This window comes from Schistocerca nitens, chromosome 6, assembly GCF_023898315.1.
Source record: "Schistocerca nitens isolate TAMUIC-IGC-003100 chromosome 6, iqSchNite1.1, whole genome shotgun sequence".
Lineage (NCBI taxonomy): Eukaryota > Metazoa > Arthropoda > Insecta > Orthoptera > Acrididae > Schistocerca > Schistocerca nitens.
Window position 1 is genome coordinate 85,567,061 of NC_064619.1, and position 18,448 is coordinate 85,585,508.

An 18,448-nucleotide genomic window follows, 5' to 3' on the forward strand; every position below is an offset into this window, starting at 1 on the left:
TGTGCAAGTTTCTCGATCGCATGGTGAGCCGGCAGTTGAGTTGGGTACTCGAGTCTCGGGGCCTTCTAGCTCCGTCTCAAGGTGGGTTCCGTAAAGGCCGCTCTGCTGCCGACAATCTGGTGAGCCTGGAGTCAGCCATCCGTATGGCCTTTGCCCACCGTCAGCACCTCGTCGCTGTCTTTTTCGACATGCGGAAGGCGTACGACACGACATGGCGCCATCACATCCTCTCTACGCATCATGAATGGGGTCTTCGGGGTCCACTGCCGATTTTCATCCGAAATTTTTTGTCACATCGAACATTCCGCGTGAAAGTCGCAGCCTCCCATAGTTCCTCCCGAGTTCAGGAGAGCGGGGTGCCACAGGGATCTGTTTTAAGTGTCTGCCTGTTTTTAATTGCAATTAACGGGCTCGCTGCGGCGGTGGAAATGTCTGTCTCAGTGTCCTTGTATGCTGACGACTTCTGCCTCTACTATAGCTCCATTGGCATTGCAGCTGCTGAATGTCAGCTGCAGGGCGCTAACCGTAAGGCGCAGTCTTGGGCTGTCGCGCTTGGCTTCCAGTTTTCGGCTGCCAAGACTTGCGTTGTGCATTTCTGCCAGTGACGAACAGTTCACCCTGAGCCGCAGCTTTATCTTTCCGGCGAACTTCTTGCTGTGGTGGAGACACATCGATTTTTGGGTGTGGTTTTTGATGCCCGGTTGACTTGGCTCCCACATATTTGGCAGCTTAAGCAGATGTGTTGGCGGCATCTTAATGCCCTGCGATGCTTGAGCCACACCAGCTGGGGGGCAGACCGCTCTACCCACTTACGGCTCTACCAGGCATTAATCCAGTCCCGTCTGGATTATGGGAGCCTGGCTTATGGTTCCGCATCACCATCTGCGTTGCGGGTGCTGGTCCCAATTCTTCACAGCGGGATCCGACTTGCCACTGGTGCTTTCTGGACCAGCCCTGTGGACAGCATACTTGTGGAGGCAGGTGTCCCTCCACTGCGGTTACGGCGCCAACGTTTACTGGCCGCTTATGCTACGCATGTTTGTAGCTTGCCCGGGCATCGTAACTATCGTCTTCTGTTCCCACGATCGGTCGTCCATCTCCCAGAACGTCGGCCCCGGTTGGGTTGTATGATCGCGGTCCACATCAGAGAGCTTCTCTACGGGCTTGGGGTTTTCCCTCTTCCACCTCCTTTCTGGGCCCCTCTGCATACACCTCTGTGGTGTGTGCCCTGCCATTGCCTTCGGCTCAAATTGGCACAGGGCCGGAAGGACTCAGTCCCTCCGGAGGCCTTCCGCCGCCACTTTTATTCCATCCTAGCCACGTATCAGAGCTCTGGCGTGTTTTACACTGACGGTTTGATGGTTGCTGGTCGTGTCGGTTATGCTCTAACTCTAGGAGACCATTACGAACAACGATCCTTGCCGGCTGGCTGCATCGTTTTCACTGCAGAGCTGGTCACCATCTTTCGTGCCCTGGAGTATATTCGCTCCTGCTCAGGTAAGTCTTTCATTACCTGTAGCGACTCCCTGAGCAGTTTACGAGCTATCGACCAGTGTTTCCCTCGCTCTCGTCTGGTGATGGCTGTCCAGGAGTCCCTCCATGCTCTTGCCCATTGTGGCGTCTTTGTGTGGATCCCAGGCTATGTTGGGATACCCGGCAATGAACATGTAGACCACCTGGCGAAAGAGGCCACCAGTAAACCATCCCTGGACATTGGCCTCCCGGTGACTGATTTTCGGGCAATCTTACGCCGCAAAATTTTCAAACTATGGGACACTGAATGGCGCACGCTGACCATACCTAACAAACTCCATCCTATCAAGGAGACGACAGATATGTGGCGGTCGCTCAAGCGAGCCACTCGCACAGACTCGGTATTCCTTTGTTGGCTCTGCTTTGGCCACACCCACTTGACACACAGCCATTTACTGCGCCATGTGGACCCGCCTCTATGTCGCTGCGGGTCGGCTCTGGTGGTGGTCCACATTTTTTTGGCCTGTCCACTTTTAACTGTCCTCAGGCAGAAGTTTGCGCTGCCTGAGACACTTCCTGCCCTTTTAACTGATGACTCTGCTATGGCAGGTTTAGTTTTGCGTTTTATTTGGGCAGGGGGCTTTTATCATTTGCTCTAAGTGTTTATCTTTATTTTGTGTTGAGTCTGACTTTTGGCCTACAGTTTTAGACTGAGTTTTTAATATGTTTCTCGGTGGTTGGCTTTTCCTTTTTTTTCTCTCTCTGGTCGGCCAACCACCGTCACACTCTGTGTGATTTTAATTCGTTTTGTCTGGTCTTTGTTTAAGTTTCTCTTGTCCTGTGTCATCTTTTATCTTTTCCTTGTTCGCTTTTATTCTGTGTGGGTGTTTTTAAGTTTTGGAAAAAGGACCAATGACCGTAGCAGTCTGGTCCCTTTAATCCCACAAAACAAGCAACCATGCACATCCACAGAAATACAACACACACACACACACACACACACACACACACACACACATATAACCACTGTCTCTGGCCCACGAAATGAGACTGCAAGCAACTGTGCCTGATGAAAGTAGCAATCTGGATTTGGAGAGTAAGGAGGAAGCTGTGGTGGGGAAGGAGAGGGCTAGGAGGGTGTGGGTGGGTGGAGAATGTAGTGCTGTTTGTGGGAGCATTCAGGGACGTGGTGTGGAATGGGCAGGGCTGCTAGGTGCAGTCGGGAGGTTTGAGGGGAGGGAGAGAGGAAGTGGACTGGAAAAGGAGAGAAGTAGTGGAGGGGAAAAAAAGAGAGAGACTAGGGGGTGCATGGGTGGAATAGAAGTCAGTGTAGTGCTGGAATGGGAACAGGTGGGTGAAGGACAGGAACGATTGAGGCCATGGGGAGTTACAAGATTGTAGGATATATTGCAGGGAGAGTTCCCAACTGTTCAGTTTGGTAGGTGTTGGTAGGAAGGATCCCTGTGGCTCAGGCTGTGAAGCAGTAATTGAAACGAAGAATGTTGTGTTGGATGGTGTTCTCAACTATGGGGTGGTCCACTTATTTCTTGGCCACAGTTTGTCAGTGGCCATTTATGCACACAGACAGCTTGTTAGTTGTCATGCCCACATAGAATGCAGCACAGTGGTTGCAGATTAGCTTGTAGATCACATGACTGGTTTCACAGGTAGCCCTGCCTTTGCTGGGGTAGTTGATGATTGTGACCAGTCTGGAGTAAGTGGTAGTGGCAGGATATATGGGACAGGTGTTGCATCTAGGTCTATTACAGGGATATGAGCCACAAGTCAAGGGACTGGAATTAAGAGTGGAGTAGGGACTGAGAAGGGTATATTGTGTAGGTTTACCGGGTGGCAGAATATCACAGTTGGAGTGTGGGAAGGGTAGTGGATAGGATATTCCTTATTACAGGGCACAATGAGAGGTAGTTGAAATTCTAACAGAATGTGATTCAGCTGCTCCGCTCTTGGCGGTACTGACTCATGAGGGGAGTGCTTCTTTGTGCCCTGATGGTGGTAATGTGAGAGGTGGTCAGCGACTGGAAAGGCAAAGTATGAGAGATCTGTTTCTGTAAAATGTTTAAAGGGTAATTTCAGTCTGTGGAGGCCTCAGTGAGGTCTTTGGTACATTTGGAGAAGGACTGCTCATCACTACAGATGCTGCGGCCATGGGTGGCTAGGCTGTATGGAAGAGACTTCTCGGTATGGAATGGGTGGCAGCTGTCGAAGTGGAGGCATTGCTGGTGGTTGGTATGTTTTATATGGATGGAGGTGCTGATGTAGCTATCTTTGAGGTGGAGGTCAACATTGAGGAAAGTGGGTTGTTGGGTTGAAGAACACCAGATGAAGTAAACCTGTTCCCTTTCCTGCTCCCACCCCAGTATTACACAGATTCCTATTCCACCAATGCACCTACTAGTCTCCCCCTTTTTTTCCCCTCCTGTACTTCTCTCTTTTTCCACTCCCCCCTCCCCCTCAAACCTGCTGACTGCACTTAGCACCCCTACCCTGTCCCTGCCACTTCCCTGTATGCGCTCCCACAATCAGCACTACATCCTCCCCCACCCCTACTCTGCTACCCATTCCCCTCCCCATAATAGCCGCCTCCTTACCCTCAACACCCAGATTGCGTCTTCTAGCAGACAGTTGCCCGCAGTCCAATCACAGTTTGCAAGAGACTGTGGTGGAGTGTGTATGTTGAATGTGTGCGTGTTTTCTATGTTAGATAAAGGCCTTTTGGCTAAAAGTTCACATGTATAGCAGCCTTTCTGTTGTGCTCGTCTAGAACTCAATACCTCCTCTGTATGGTGAGTAACAATCTATCCTATTCATGATATTATTCCATCCTGGATTTTCAATTGTTTGAAAGAATTTTCTTATTTAGTTCCAGACTGCTATGACTTTAAATACTCATTATTTGTGTAAAATTTCATTGTAATATGATTCAAGAAAATATAGACACATTCACAAGTTTTGTGACATATAACTCACAGCTTTCTTATAAATAACAACATAAAAGTTAGAGTGAAAAAACATCTCCCTGGCTGTCACTAAGCTACATCTACACAATATGCTTTCTTCCAACATTGCGAGTACTACGAGTTATGTAGAACTTCTGTTAAGGTAGGAATGATCACATAGACAATATTGTGGGTAGAGCAAACCAAAGACTACGATTCATTGGCAGAACACTTAGAAGGTGCAACTGATCTACTAAAGAGACTGCTTACACCATGCTTGTCCGCCCTTTTCTGGAGTATTCCTGTGCGGTGTGGGATCCGCATCAGGTGGGACTGACGGATGACATCGAAAAAGTACAAAGAAGGGCAGCTCGTTTTGTATTATCGCGAAATAGGGGAGATAGTGTTACAGACATGATATGTGAATTGGAGTGGCAATCATTAAAACAACGGTGTTTTTTGTTGCAACAGGATCTTCTCATGAAATTTCAATCACCAGTTTTCTCATCCGATTGCGAAAACATTCTGTTGCCACCCACCTACATATGGAGAAATGATCATCACGGCAAAATAAGAGAAATCAGGGCTAACACAGAAAAAATTTAAGTGCTTGTTTTTCCTGTGAGCCATTCACGAGTGGAATGGTAGAGAGACAGCTTTAAGGTGATTCATTGAACCCCCTGTCAGGCACTTTATTGTGAATAGCAGAGTAATCACGTAGGTGTAGATGCGGTACTGGCCGAAGTAAAGAGCTTGGATAGCTTAGTCAGTAGAGCACTTGCCCACAAAAGACAAAGGTCCCGGGTTTTTGTTCCTGTCTGGCACCCAGTTCTAATCTGCCACAAATTTTCATATCAGTGCAAACTCCACTGCAGAGTGAAAAATTCATCCTGAATGAAAGTTATTGTCAAAATATGAATAAATGCTATTTGATGGTGACAAATTCAGTGTGAAACAGAATAAGAACGAGAGGATAATTGGGGAAATGATGTATCGGGTGACCAAAAAGTGTACAAAACTGTTTTTCTTTCTTGCACACTCCTTGGAGATTTAAACTGTGTGCCAGACTAATATTTAGACCTATGAAAGATAAGGATGAATTTTCAAGTTATGGATTGTCACCACATAGCTTTAATGTGTTAGGCAGGTTCATATTACTCTGCAGTCCACAGCAGTGTAAAAATATAATTCAGATTTTCTTTCTTGCTAATACAAATTCATTCTAATATTTTCACATTAGTTTTCTCAAATTTTTCTAACAATGAAAACAATAAATTTTTTAAATTGGTAGAGAAAACTCCTTGAAACTGCTGGTTGTTGTTTGTTTCATTTCACACACAGATTTCTGGTAAATAATGTAGCAGATTCGTGTCTGTTGGAGATTTGCTGTGAACTACCATGAAGATCGTCAGTCTTGAGGTGCTATTGCAGTGATGCTTTATCTGTATCAGGGAGCAGCAGTGTGACACCAGCACCCACTGCAACAAATTAATTAACAATTCATAGAAGTGGATATATTATAACTGAAATTCTGTTTTCATCAGATTCTCAACATTTTATAGACTAAGTATTAAATTAAAAGCCTTATTTAATTGAAAAGATAAATGGAGTAGTAAATTAATTGCGTAATTTAACTGAATACAATACTTAATGCAGAAAATATTAAATGGTGACTTTATTGTGAATATTGTCTGTGAAACATTTAACAACCTGATCAGTCATATAACAAATATCCTACTAAATAAAAATAAAATAAAATAAAAATAAAAGTAAAAATGCACTCAAGAAAACAACAGCATTATGTGATAGAATTGCCAGCCAGAACTTACCTTCAGGAGGCACATATAAAATATGTGACACTTTCCTATTCGTCAGAACTTACTGTTCCTTCCTCAGATTGGGAAGAGGGAGAGGTTGGGGAAGATTAGAAAGGAATTGCACATCCCTCAGACCCCAGACTGAGAGGGAACCACCTGCTCTGAGGAGTAGATGTTGCTAATAGTTGGAAGAAAACAAGTCTCTCCTGCCTACAAGGAGGGTAGCAGAGGTGATCCACAAAATTATCATCCACATTCTCTGACATCTACATTCTGCAGACCACTGTGAAGTGCGTGGCTGAGGGTACATTCCAGTGTACCAATTAGTCGGGTTTCTTACCATTACATTCAAGTATGAAGCACGGGAAGAATGATTGCTTGAATGCCTCTGTACATGCTTTAATTATTCTAATCTTGCACTCATGAGCCCTATGTGAGTTATATTTAGTGGTTTGTAGTGTATTCCTGGAGTTGTCATTTAAAGTAGGTTCTTGAAACTTGGTTAGTAGACTTTCTCAGGTTAGCTTACACTTATTTTGAGGAGTCTGCCAGTTCAGTTACTTCAAAATATTGGTAACACTCTTCCAAGAGTTAGACAAACTTTCATGCCACCTTCTCTGTACACATTCAATATCCCCTGTTAGTCCTATCTAGTACAGATCCTACACAGTTAATATTCTACAATGGGTCACACAAGTGATTTGTAAGCGGTCTTCGTTGTGGACTGATTTCACTTCACAAGTATTCTACCAATAAACCAAAGTCTGCCACCTGCTTTGCCCACACCTGAGCCTATGTGAGCATTTCATTTCATATACCTACAAATTGTTACACCCAGGTATTTGTATGAGATGTTCAGTTCCGTCTATGACTCACTGATATTTTAGTCAAAGGATACTACATTTTCTCATTTTGTGAAGTACATAATTTTACATTTCTGGACATTTAAAGCAAGTTGCCAATCTTTTTGCACCACTTTGAAATCTTGTCAAGCTCTGACTCAGGATTCAAGAAATGCAGCATGTACCTGACTGCCTCGATCCAATGTTTTCAGTTTGTCATGTGAGAAAAGTGTGAGTTAGGTTTCACATGATAGATGTTTTAGGAACCCATGCTGGCTGGTGTCGAGGAGGCTCAGTACATGTTCTAAGACTGTACAACAAATCAATGTCAAGGATATTGCGCGGTACTTTTGTAGATCACTTCTTCCCCTTCTTGTAGATGGGTGTGTCCTACTCTTTCTTCCAACTACTGGGTGAATTTTTTTTTGGTGAGAGATCTACAATCAATTATAGTTAGAAGAGTGGCTAACTGAGCCAAAAATCCAGTATAGAATCTTATAGGTATTCCTTTGGGCCCTGGAGCTTTGTTCAATTTTAACAATATCAACTGTTGCTCAGCACGACTGACACTAATACTGATTTCACTCATCTTTTCAGTGGTACAAAGATTAAATTGGGGAAATTCTCCTGGGTTCTCCTTTGTAAAAGAACATTGAAAACATAGTTAAGCATTTGAATTAGTCAACTCCTGCAAATACCTACGTGTAACAATTTGTAGAGATATGAAAAGGAATGCTCAACAATTGTGGAAAGGATAGATTGCTACTCACCCTGAAAATGACATTTTGAGTTGCAGACAGGCACAAAGAAAGACTGTTACACATTCAGTACGCCCCCCCCCCCTCCTCCCCCCTCCAGGAGGCTCGCTGCTCTTTGGTGGATTTGTTTGTGCTTGGCTACCCTGGGGCACCAGCCTGCAGCATCTTTTCCCTTTCGTGCTGCTTGTCTCTCCTCTTGCTATTCTTTTGCCCCTCCCTTGGGGAATATGTCTGGGGTGTTTTCGGGAATGTTCTCCATTTTCCTTAGCTGACATAAGAACAGTCTCACCACTGTTTTTCATTTCTTTTTTTTTTTCCTTTCTTCAGTCACCTTCTCCTGTGCTTCCTCCCCTTCGGCATTTGAGGCTCCTCTTTTCCTTCTTCCTCCCTGTGCGCTCCTGAAGGCTGGCCCACACACCTGATGTGTAACAGGTGACTAGGTAACACACAATTCTCAGCCCTGGGTTGACAGATAGGGTTCGCCAGTACCCCCTGACACAGCCAAGGCCGAGAGAGGGCTGACTGTGTAAGCTGCTAACTTCCCAAATTGCCAATTGGTCTCTCAGTCAGGTGTTACGGAGGTGTGAAAAATCATCTAAGGCGGTTAGCCCCCCTGTGAGGGGCGCCCCCAGTTAGAAGGAGCATGCCATCGGAGATTCTGACAACCATGGGGGATTTTTTCACAATGGGCCAATCATCATCTTTCCAGTCCACATCTACAAAACATAAACCGAATGAAGCTTCCGATTCAAAGACCCTCCCAGCTGCACCACAGTTCCTTGTGTTTTCACACAATGAAGACAGTCAATCCTTTGCAACAGTAAATCCATTTCTAATTCAGAAAGGTGTTAATGCAATTGCTGGCCCTGTGAAAACTTGCTCTTGTTTACGCAATGGCACTTTGTTTTTGGAGGCTACTTCTGATTCTCAAGCACAACAACTGTGTTGCGTGCAGCTTTGCTTCTCCACAGCTATCCTGTTTGTGTTGAGGCCCACAGAACTCTGAATTCTTCCCATGATGTTATTTACACTAGGCTGCTCAATGGTCTGACCGAGGCAGAAATCCAAACATACCTCTCTGTGGTGTTGTTACCATTCATCGGGAGATCAAAAAGGTAGATGCATCCTTAGAGTCCACATGCACTCTTTTTCTCACCTTTGATAGAGTGGTGCTTCCATTCAAGATCAAAGCAGGCTATTAAGTTATGGTAGTCTGACAGTACACTCTGAACCTGCTACCAGTGTCACCGTTTCAACCACACTCGAATGTCTTGTCAACATCCGGCCAAATGTATTACCTATGGTAGGGATGCGCATGAGGGCAATTCCCTGGCTCCTTCTCCCATCTGTATCAACTGCAGTTGCGACCACTGCCTCCTCTCGAAATTTTCCCATCTATCTTGATGAGCGGGCTGTCCAAGAGATGTGGATAAAGGAATAAGTGCCTACCCGGTCACTCATAAGTTGTTGGATAGTTGCAAAACCCTACATTCTACTATCTGGCACCTACAGTACTGTTCTTGCTAGAGCTCCCTCCATGAAGGACATGGCCACGCAGATGTGTGACCTCAAATTCAGCACTGAGGTTGTGAATTCGCCCAGTGTCATAGTAGCATTGTTGTCTCTGTAGTAACCACAACCAACTGCGGGAACGCCTTGGGCTGCAGATCGGAGCCGCCAGGCGGGGAAGCCGCCGGCGGTGGAGCACGCACCACTGGGTAAACACAGGACGAGTCGGACGACAGACCAACGACAACTGACAACAACCGACCACGACCGACTATGAGTGACACAACGAGGAACAGATAAACAACGGAGGCTTGTGGAAACCACAACACCAAACACCAAATGTAAATCCACTCGGAACCAGAGCCAGGCAGATGTCAACAACGAGCAACGGCCAGAACGCAGTACCGCCGAGATAGAAACAAAATCCAGAGCGAGTAAAACAGACTGGCTGGACTACGGCAGAGCGGGTCCCTATATACGAAACCGGAGGGAGCGGCTATTGGCCGCTGTCTGCACGTGGCTTAGCGGTGGCACCCTCGCTGTGCGAGAGCCGCTACACGGAATAGCCACCGCGGAGGCGGAGCCCTCTATGGGCTGACCACGTCCATTTGTTCTACCGCGTGTTCGACTTCCACTGCAGAAGGTACTAGAGTCTCCTCATCCAGCTGTGCAACAAACCACCAAACATTCGCCTCCCGGGATGAAGTCACTTGCTACACAACCATCAGTCCAAAAAGGACAGAAAGAATACTCCTGTGAAAACTTCCTACGTCCCTCCAGCCAACAAACATCAGAGTCATCCCCTGCCAACTGGAAAGGCTCCAAGAGGTCAAACAAAGGCAAACGGTCTTCTCCTTCACCATCTTGGAGATCCTCTATGACAGTGTCGCCACGCAATACCCTCACCTGGCTGACCTCTGTGTTGTCAGTGCACACTGCCAACCATGTTTCTGCCCTGGACTCCACATATTGATGAAGGGAGAGTGCTGATGCCTCTGTGGATCTCATGGAGCAGGATCCTCCAGCCTTTGCACCCTGTAGCAGTGAGTCTTTGAAGGCTGGCACTCAGCAGCTGCTGAGGTGACATACCTTCATTTTTTCCCTCCTCCCCTTTCCTCGTTATGGCTCTCCTTCAATGGAATGTTCATGGCCTATGATCAAATGACAAGGATTTACAGCTGCTCTTAGAATACCTGCGTCTCCTTGTTCTCTGCTTCCAGGAAACAAACTTGCATCTTCATGATTGCTTTGACCTCTTGAATTCTTCCCAGTCCGTTGTGACCCCCCACCTCGAGGTCAGCATTCCGTCTCGTGGGGTAGTCATGCTGCTCATATGGTCATAGGGGATGACATTCATACTCAGCCCATCTCCCTGACTACCCACCTTCAAGCTGTTGCCTTTTCCTTCCTCACTTGAACTTTTCCCTTTGTACCGTTTACATCCCTCTATATCCCCCTGTCATTCGATGGCACCAGGACAGACTTCCTCCAGCTTATTGGGCAGCTAGCTCACCCGTTTCTGCTGTTCGGTGACCTTAATGCACGTCATCCCCTTTGGGGTTCTCCCAGAACCTGTCAGAGAGGTACCCTCTTGGCTGATCTTCTTAGTGAACTCATCCTCTTCTGCCTTAACACTGGAGCACCCACATTCCTTTCAGACTCCACGCACAACGATTCCCATTTGGACCTATCCTTCTGCACTGTCCAGCTTTCCCATCGTCTCGAGTGATCCATTCTCTCTGACTCATACTGGAGCGACCATTTCCTATGTGCTATCCATTTGCTGACTCCTATCCCACCTGTGTGCACATCCAAATGGCGGCTTACTAAGGCCAAGTGGAGGCCTTACTCCTCCCTGGTGACCTTTGATGAACAAGATTTCCCCAGTTGTGATGACAAGGTGGAATATCTTACAAATGTCATCCTTACTGCCGCAGAAAGTTTCATTCCTTGCACTTCCTCTTTACCATGCTGTGTTTCGGTCCCTAGGAGTACTGAGGTGTGCTGCGACACAATTCGCATCTGGAGACGAGCTCTCCACGTTTTTAGCTGTCACCCTACAATGGCAAACTGCATTTATTATAAACAGTTGCATGCACAGTATCATCGCGTTCTTCAGGATAGCAAAAAAGCTTGCTGGATTTCTTCACTAGTTCTTTTAACAGTTCTACTCCCTCTTCCTTCGTGTGGGCCAACCTCTGGCAGCTCTCTGGGACCTAGATCCATTCCCCAATTTCTGGCCTGACAGTAGCAGACAATGTCATAGTGGACCCTATTGCTATCTCCAACATGTTGGGCCACCGTTTTGTGGCCACTTTGAGCTTCTCCCACTGACACCCTGCCTTCCTCCATGGGAAACAAGTGGAGAAGGCTCGGGCGATACCCTTCTCTTCTCAGAATCCTGAGTGCCACAATGGGCCTTTACTATGAGAGAGCTAGATCATGCTCTCACTTTATCCCGATCCTCTGTCCCAGGGCCAGATGAAGTTCACATTCAGTTGTCGCAGCACCCTTCTCTTGCAGGGAAGCACTTTCTGCTTCATATGTAAAAACACATCTGGGCAAAGGGCACGTTTCCCAAATGCAGGTGTTTAGAGCCACCATCATACCCACAACTAAGCCTAGTAAGGACCAACACCTTCCTTGCAGCTACTGCCCCATTTCTCTCACCAGCTGTGTTTGCAAGGTGATAGAACACATGATTCATGCCTGGCTGGTATGGTGGCCTGAGTCTCACAATTTATTAACCACTGCACAGTGTGGATTTCAAGTGCAGTATACACTAGACTTTCACTAATCCGGCCCTCAGTAGTCCGGCCTCCCAGTAATCTGGCACACATCCAAAAACATGTGCACAATGAATTATCGTGCACAACAATGCTTAGTTAAACAATGTTTTATATGCTGTATTTGAAATTATAGCTTTCTTTTCAATTTGGAATCATGTCTTCTAAAAGGAAACGTGTTACACTAGACCTCAAGCAGAAACTCGAAATTTTAGATAAGTTAAATTGAGGTTCTTCGCAGAAAGCCATTGCTGCTGATTTCAGTGTTGGACGAGCAGCTATTTATGACATCAGATAGAAAGAAGATGTTATTCGACAGTACTCAACACAAATGGATAGTGAGTTGGGAAAATGGAAGGTTATGCAAAAGAATGAGAATGAAGAACTGAATGTAGCTGTTTATAGATGGTTCATACGACAACACAGTAAAGTAATTCCAGTCAGTGGCCCAATTATAAAGGAAAAAGCAGCTGCATGTAACAAAGAACTTGGCAGTAGTAAATTGTTTGCAGCGAATGAAGGTTGGCTATCGAACTGGAAAAAAATGACATAGCATTCAGCAGATGACAGTCACTGGGGAAAGTTGCTCAGCTAATGATAAGGATGCTGATGAGTTTGTAAGCAAGATACAGAAGGTAACAGAGGAATAAGATTTAACTGCTGATGCCTTGTATAATGCTGATGAAACATGACTCTTTTACAAGATGCTTCCTTCAAAAACATTAGCTGCCAAGAACAAGAAGGAAACTTGTGGTTACAAGCAACAGAAACAGCGTGTAACATTAATGGCATGTTGTAATGCAAATGGGAGTCATAAACTACTGCTTATGGTGATTGGAAAATCTCAACAACCACATTGTTTTCAACACACTGACATAAATATTCTACCAGTGCAATATTGTGCTCAGAAGAAAGCGTGGATAGACAGACATATATTCTCTTGGTGGTTCCATGAAACGTTTGTACCAGCAATGAGAAAAGAGCTAAAGAAGAAAAATCTTCCACTGAAAGTTATCTATAATTGACAATGCTCCCAGTCATCCTTCAGATGTTTCTCTAAAGTCCGATGGTGTACATATACAAGCGCTCGGTCTCCTGACCAATGTGGCAACCCTAATTCAGCTCATGGACCAGGGAATTTTGGAATTAATTAAATGTCATTATCGACAGTCACTTCTCATCTCCTTGCTGAAAGAAAGTGAAAACGACTGATGTTGTTTCCCAAGCAGCCGAGGCATGGGATACCACATGGGAGAGTGCTACCATAATGAAGAGCTGGTGAAAATTGTGGCCCAATTCGGAATTATCAATTACTTTGTACACTGATATGTTCCGCAACCTTCCAGGAGGAGAAGAAATGGATTATGAAGATGTTACTAAGTGGCTGAATGAGAAAACTGTGATACAGACCAAACTTTAACAGATGAAGAAAAAATCAAAAGTGTGCAAGAAAGTAATGATGAACGTGATGAAGAAGAGAACACAGGTGGAGAGAGCATGAAGATTTCTCACACTGATGGTGCTGAAGCTGCCGAGGTCTTCCTGGAGTACATTATGTAATAACCAGATACATGCAGTACCGATGTAATGCTTGAAAAGCAGTTGCATGATAAAGCATGCCACTGTCGCATAGCATCATTGCGACAGTTAAAAATTAGGGACATGTTTCATAGTGAGTGATACGACTGTATAATTATGTACAGTATACACTCAAGGACTTAGTTTCCTTTGAAAATTAATGTATTTTTGGATTTAAAATGTTTTAAAATTATATATTTTGGTTTAATAAAGTACAGTACACTATATCCCCTGTGTTTTCAAAATAAATAAAAAACAAAATAAATGAATAAAATAAATTTCAGACACTCAATAATCTGGCAATTCCACTAATCCGGCAGCCATATGTGCCAGGAATGGCTGGATTAGTGAGAGTCTAGTGTACCTCCATATGAGCCCTAATTTCTTGTATCTGATCTTCATGGCCCTTACACACACTGTATGTTGGTGACAGTAGACTCATTCGGCTGTCAGATGCAAATGCTGGGTCTCTGAATTTTCTTTTTAATAGTGTTCCTCAAAAACAACACCACATTCCTTCCATGGATTCCCATCTGAGTTCCTGAACCATTCCATAACACTTATGGGTTGTTCAAACTTACTGGTAACAAATCTAAAAGCATGCCTCTGAACTGCTTTGATGTCTTCCTTTAATCAGACCTGGTATAGATTCCAAACCCTCAGGCAGTTCTCAAGAATATGTCACACCAGCATTCCATATGCAGTCTCCTTTATAGATGAACCAAATTTTTCTAAAATTGTTCCCATAAACTGAAGTTGGCCATTTGCATTCCTGACCACAGTTCTGACATGCTCATTCCATTTCATATCACTTTCCAACATTATGCGCAGATGTTTAAATGATGAGTGTGTCATAAGGACACTATTAATGCTCTATCCAAACATTACGGGTTTGTTTTTACTACTCATCCACATTAACTTTTTCCACATTTAGAGCTAGCTACCATTCACTGCACCAATTAGAAATTTTGTCTAAGTCATCTTGTATCCTTCTACAGTCACTCACCAATACCTTCCCATACATCACATTCAGTTTAAGAGAAGCCTAAAGGATTTATTGGTGGCCAACTCCTTCTACTCCATTGATGAATTTCTTAGTAAAACCAACTGATTTGTATATAAGTACAACATAACTTCTGCACGATTTCAGTGCAGTAATGTGTTCATTGTAAATAAGTATTACAGTAGTTGTATTACCTTATAAATAAATAAAGAACTTTTTTATTTTAAATTCAGTGCATTAGTATTTGTAAAATGACTCTTAGTGTTCATTAAAAAATGACAATCATTCCACTTGGGATCTGTGGAATGGTACATTAGCTTATTTGTTTTAGTTGTAAATATTTGTCATGTATTGTTGTTTTTCTGACATGTTCCACATCCTGGAGGACCTCCTCACTATGGATCAATTGGAATGAAAGTACCGAGCGAGGTGGCGCAGTGGTTAGACACTGGACTCGCATTCGGGAGGACGACGGTTCAATCCCGCGTCCGGCCATCCTGATTTAGGTTTTCCGTGATTTCCCTAAATCACTCCAGGCAAATGCCGGGATGGTTCCTCTGAAAGGGCACGGCCGAATTCCTTCCCCGTCCTTCCCTAATCCGATGAGACCGATGACCTCGCTGTCTGGTCTCCTTCCCCGAAACCAACCAACCAACCAACCAATGAAAGTAAATCTAATCTAATCTAATCATCAGTAAACAATGGTGTCAGACTGCTGCTCACCCTCTCTGCCAAATCATTTATGTATATAGCACTTCTTTGGAGCACTTCTGCCAATGTCTTTGATGAACACTCGCCATAGAGGGCAACATCTGAATTCTGTGATCTGAAAAGTCTTCAAGCCACTCACATAACTGTGAATCTATTCCATATGCTTGTACTTTCATTAGCAGCCTCCAATGGGGCACTGTGTCAAGAAATATAGAAGTATGGAATGTGCCTATTGTTCTTCATCCATAGTTCACAGTATATTATATGAGAAATGGGCATGCTGAGTTTTACACGAGTGATGCTTTCTAAAACTGTGCTGATACAAGGACATAAGCTTTTTAGTCTCAAGAAAATTTATTGTATTCTAACTGAGAATAAGTTCACGGATTCTGCAGCAAACTGAAGTTAGGGATATTGGTCTGTAGTTTTGCAGATCTGTTGATGTACCCTTCACGTCTGCTTTTTTCCAGACACTTGGGACTTTGTGGGGGGGGATACATGATAAATGCAAGCTAGGTAAGGGGCCAATGCCATAGTGTACTCTTTGTAAAACCAAATTTGTATTCCATCTGATGGTGACTTGTCTGCATTCATATCTTTCAGCTGTTTCTCTGCACAAGGGATGACTATTACTATGTCGTCCACACTGAAGTCTGTCCAATGGTCAAATGATTGTATGTTTGTATAATTCTCCCATCTGAATGATTTCTTGAAAACGAAATTTTAAACTTTGGCTTTCGTTTTGCTATCTTGAACTGCCACACCTGACTGGTCAACAAGTGACTGGGTGGAAGCCTTAGACCCACTTAATGATTTTACACAGGGCCAGAATTTGGCCAGGTTCTCTGCCAGATTTTTTGCTAAGGTGTAATGGTGGTAGTAGTTGTATGCTTCACACATAGGTCTTTTCACAGATGCACGAATCTCTACTAACCCTTGCTTGTCATCATTTGTGTGTTCTCTTTCAAACCGAGAATGCAACAGCATCTGCTTCCTCAGCATTTTCCGAATTTTGTTATTTAACCATGGTCACTGTCACTGCAGATATCCCATCCCCAGGTGGTCAGGTGTATGGGGGGATTTTTCTGGTGTGGAAGGGATGCCAGCTTTTGAAATGCAGGTGATGTTGGTGATTGGTGGGTTTAATATGGACAGAGGTGCGGATGGAGCCCTCAGAGAGGTGGAGGTCAACATCCAGGTAGATGGCATGCTGGGCTGAGAAGGACCAAGTGAAGTTGATGGGAGAGAAGTTGTTGAGGTTGTGAAGGAATGAGGATAGGATGTCCTGGCCCTGAGTCCAGATCATGAAGATATTACCAATGAATCTGAACCAGATCCGGGATTTGGGGTTTTGGGAGGCCAGGAAGGTTTCCTCTAGATGGCCCATAAACAGGGTGGCACAGAAGCGTCCCATGCAGGTGCCTATGTCTGCACTGCAGATTTGTTTGTATACCTTTCCTTCAAAGGAGAAGTAGTTGTGTTTTGGATATAGATGGTAAGGTGTATGAGGAATGAGGTAGTGGGTTTTGAGTTTTAAGTACATCGCAAGAGGTAGCGTCAGACAGCAGCAAAACCATGGGCATGAGGGATGTTTATGTATAGGGAAGATGCATCGACAGTGATGAATAGGGACCAAGAGGTAAAGGGATGGGGATGGTGGAGAGCCTGGAAGGGAAATGGTTGGTGTGTCTGATGTGGAGGCTAGGCTTTGGGCAATTGGTTGGATGTGTTGGTCAATGAGGGCCAAAATTCTTTCAGTGGGAGCACAATAACCAGCTACACGGGGGCATCCAAGATTGTTGAGCTTGTGGTTGTTGGGGAGCATGTAGAAGGTGAGTGTGTGGGGTGTGATGAGAGTGAGGTGGGAAATGAATTTGGGGAGAGGTTCTAGCAAGAAGGGGCTAAGGCTATAAGCAGTGATTGGATGTTAGGTTGGACTTCTGAAATGGGATCAGTCTGGGAGAGTTTATAAGTGGAGGAGTCAGTCAGTTGGTGGAGGCCTTCCACCAAGTAGTCACTGCAATTTGTGGTGAAATGATGGAACCTTTGCCTGCAGATAGGGTCATTAGGTCAGAATCTGTTTTGAGGCTGTGCATGGCTGTCCTTTCTCCCACTGAAAGTTTGGTTTTTTTATGAAGGGACATGGGAAATGATGTGGAGCACAAGTTGGAGGTAAAGAATTCCTCGAAGGTGATCATGGAGTGATTAGATGTACAGTAAGAGTGGGAGGGGGGTTGTGATGGTTGGATGGCGGTACGAAATGGGAGAGGCAGTGTTCATTGGTTGGATTAGCTTGGTTTTGTTGGAGGGATTAATGGCAAAGAAGTGTTTCTGTTGCAATGACTGGGAAAAGGAGAGTAGGTCTTTGACATGTCCTACATGGTTATACTTGGGTGTAAGGCTGAAGATGACACCTTTGGATATGATTGAAACTTCTATGTTGCTGAGGATTTTGCTGGGAAGGTTAACAACAGTGTTCTGTGATTGTTTCGGCTCTGGATTTAGAGGAGTGCTGAATGGGAGCTATGAGGGATGTGGCAAGTGGAAAAGGTCAGCTAGTCTGGGTGCCATGAGGGGTTGATGAGGAGGGGCACTGTGGGTGGGTTAGGGCTTGGATAATGGTGCCCCAAGGCAGCATTAGGATGTCATCAGGCTTGATAACTTATGGAGATGAATCTCGAGTCATATTGTAACATATTGTTACTTTATAATTATTGTTTTTATGTGGATGACATGTGACAGTGGTGCTGTAATGTCCAATGACATTTTTATTTTGTTTTAGTCATGTACCTGTGATTTATTGTGAATTCCTGTCTGGTGGGTGTGTTGCATGAGCAGATTGTCCATCTTTGGTAATGTTTGCATTAGTGAGCTGTAATTCTTTCTGTAATAGATGTTTGTTTTATTAGAGCCTCCTTTCCCATTACATTTATTATATGATGTGAAGAACAAACATTTCTGTTTTATCTTCTACAATTCCTTTTACGAAATGTGAACTAAGTGTTTATATACCT

At 44.5% G+C, this 18,448-nt stretch overlaps 1 protein-coding gene across 1 annotated transcript in view; it reads right to left on the reverse strand.

The window, feature by feature from the left end:
• Positions 1-5,560: 5,560 nt before the first annotated feature.
• The window catches only part of LOC126262593 (synaptic vesicle glycoprotein 2B-like), a 229,077-nt gene continuing 216,189 nt past the window's right edge, over positions 5,561-18,448 (reverse strand). Inside the window, exon 12 of the mRNA XM_049959330.1 lies at positions 5,561-5,908. Coding sequence (XP_049815287.1) covers positions 5,853-5,908 — 56 coding nt within the window. The 3' untranslated portion in view covers positions 5,561-5,852. The remainder of the gene's footprint in view (positions 5,909-18,448) is intronic.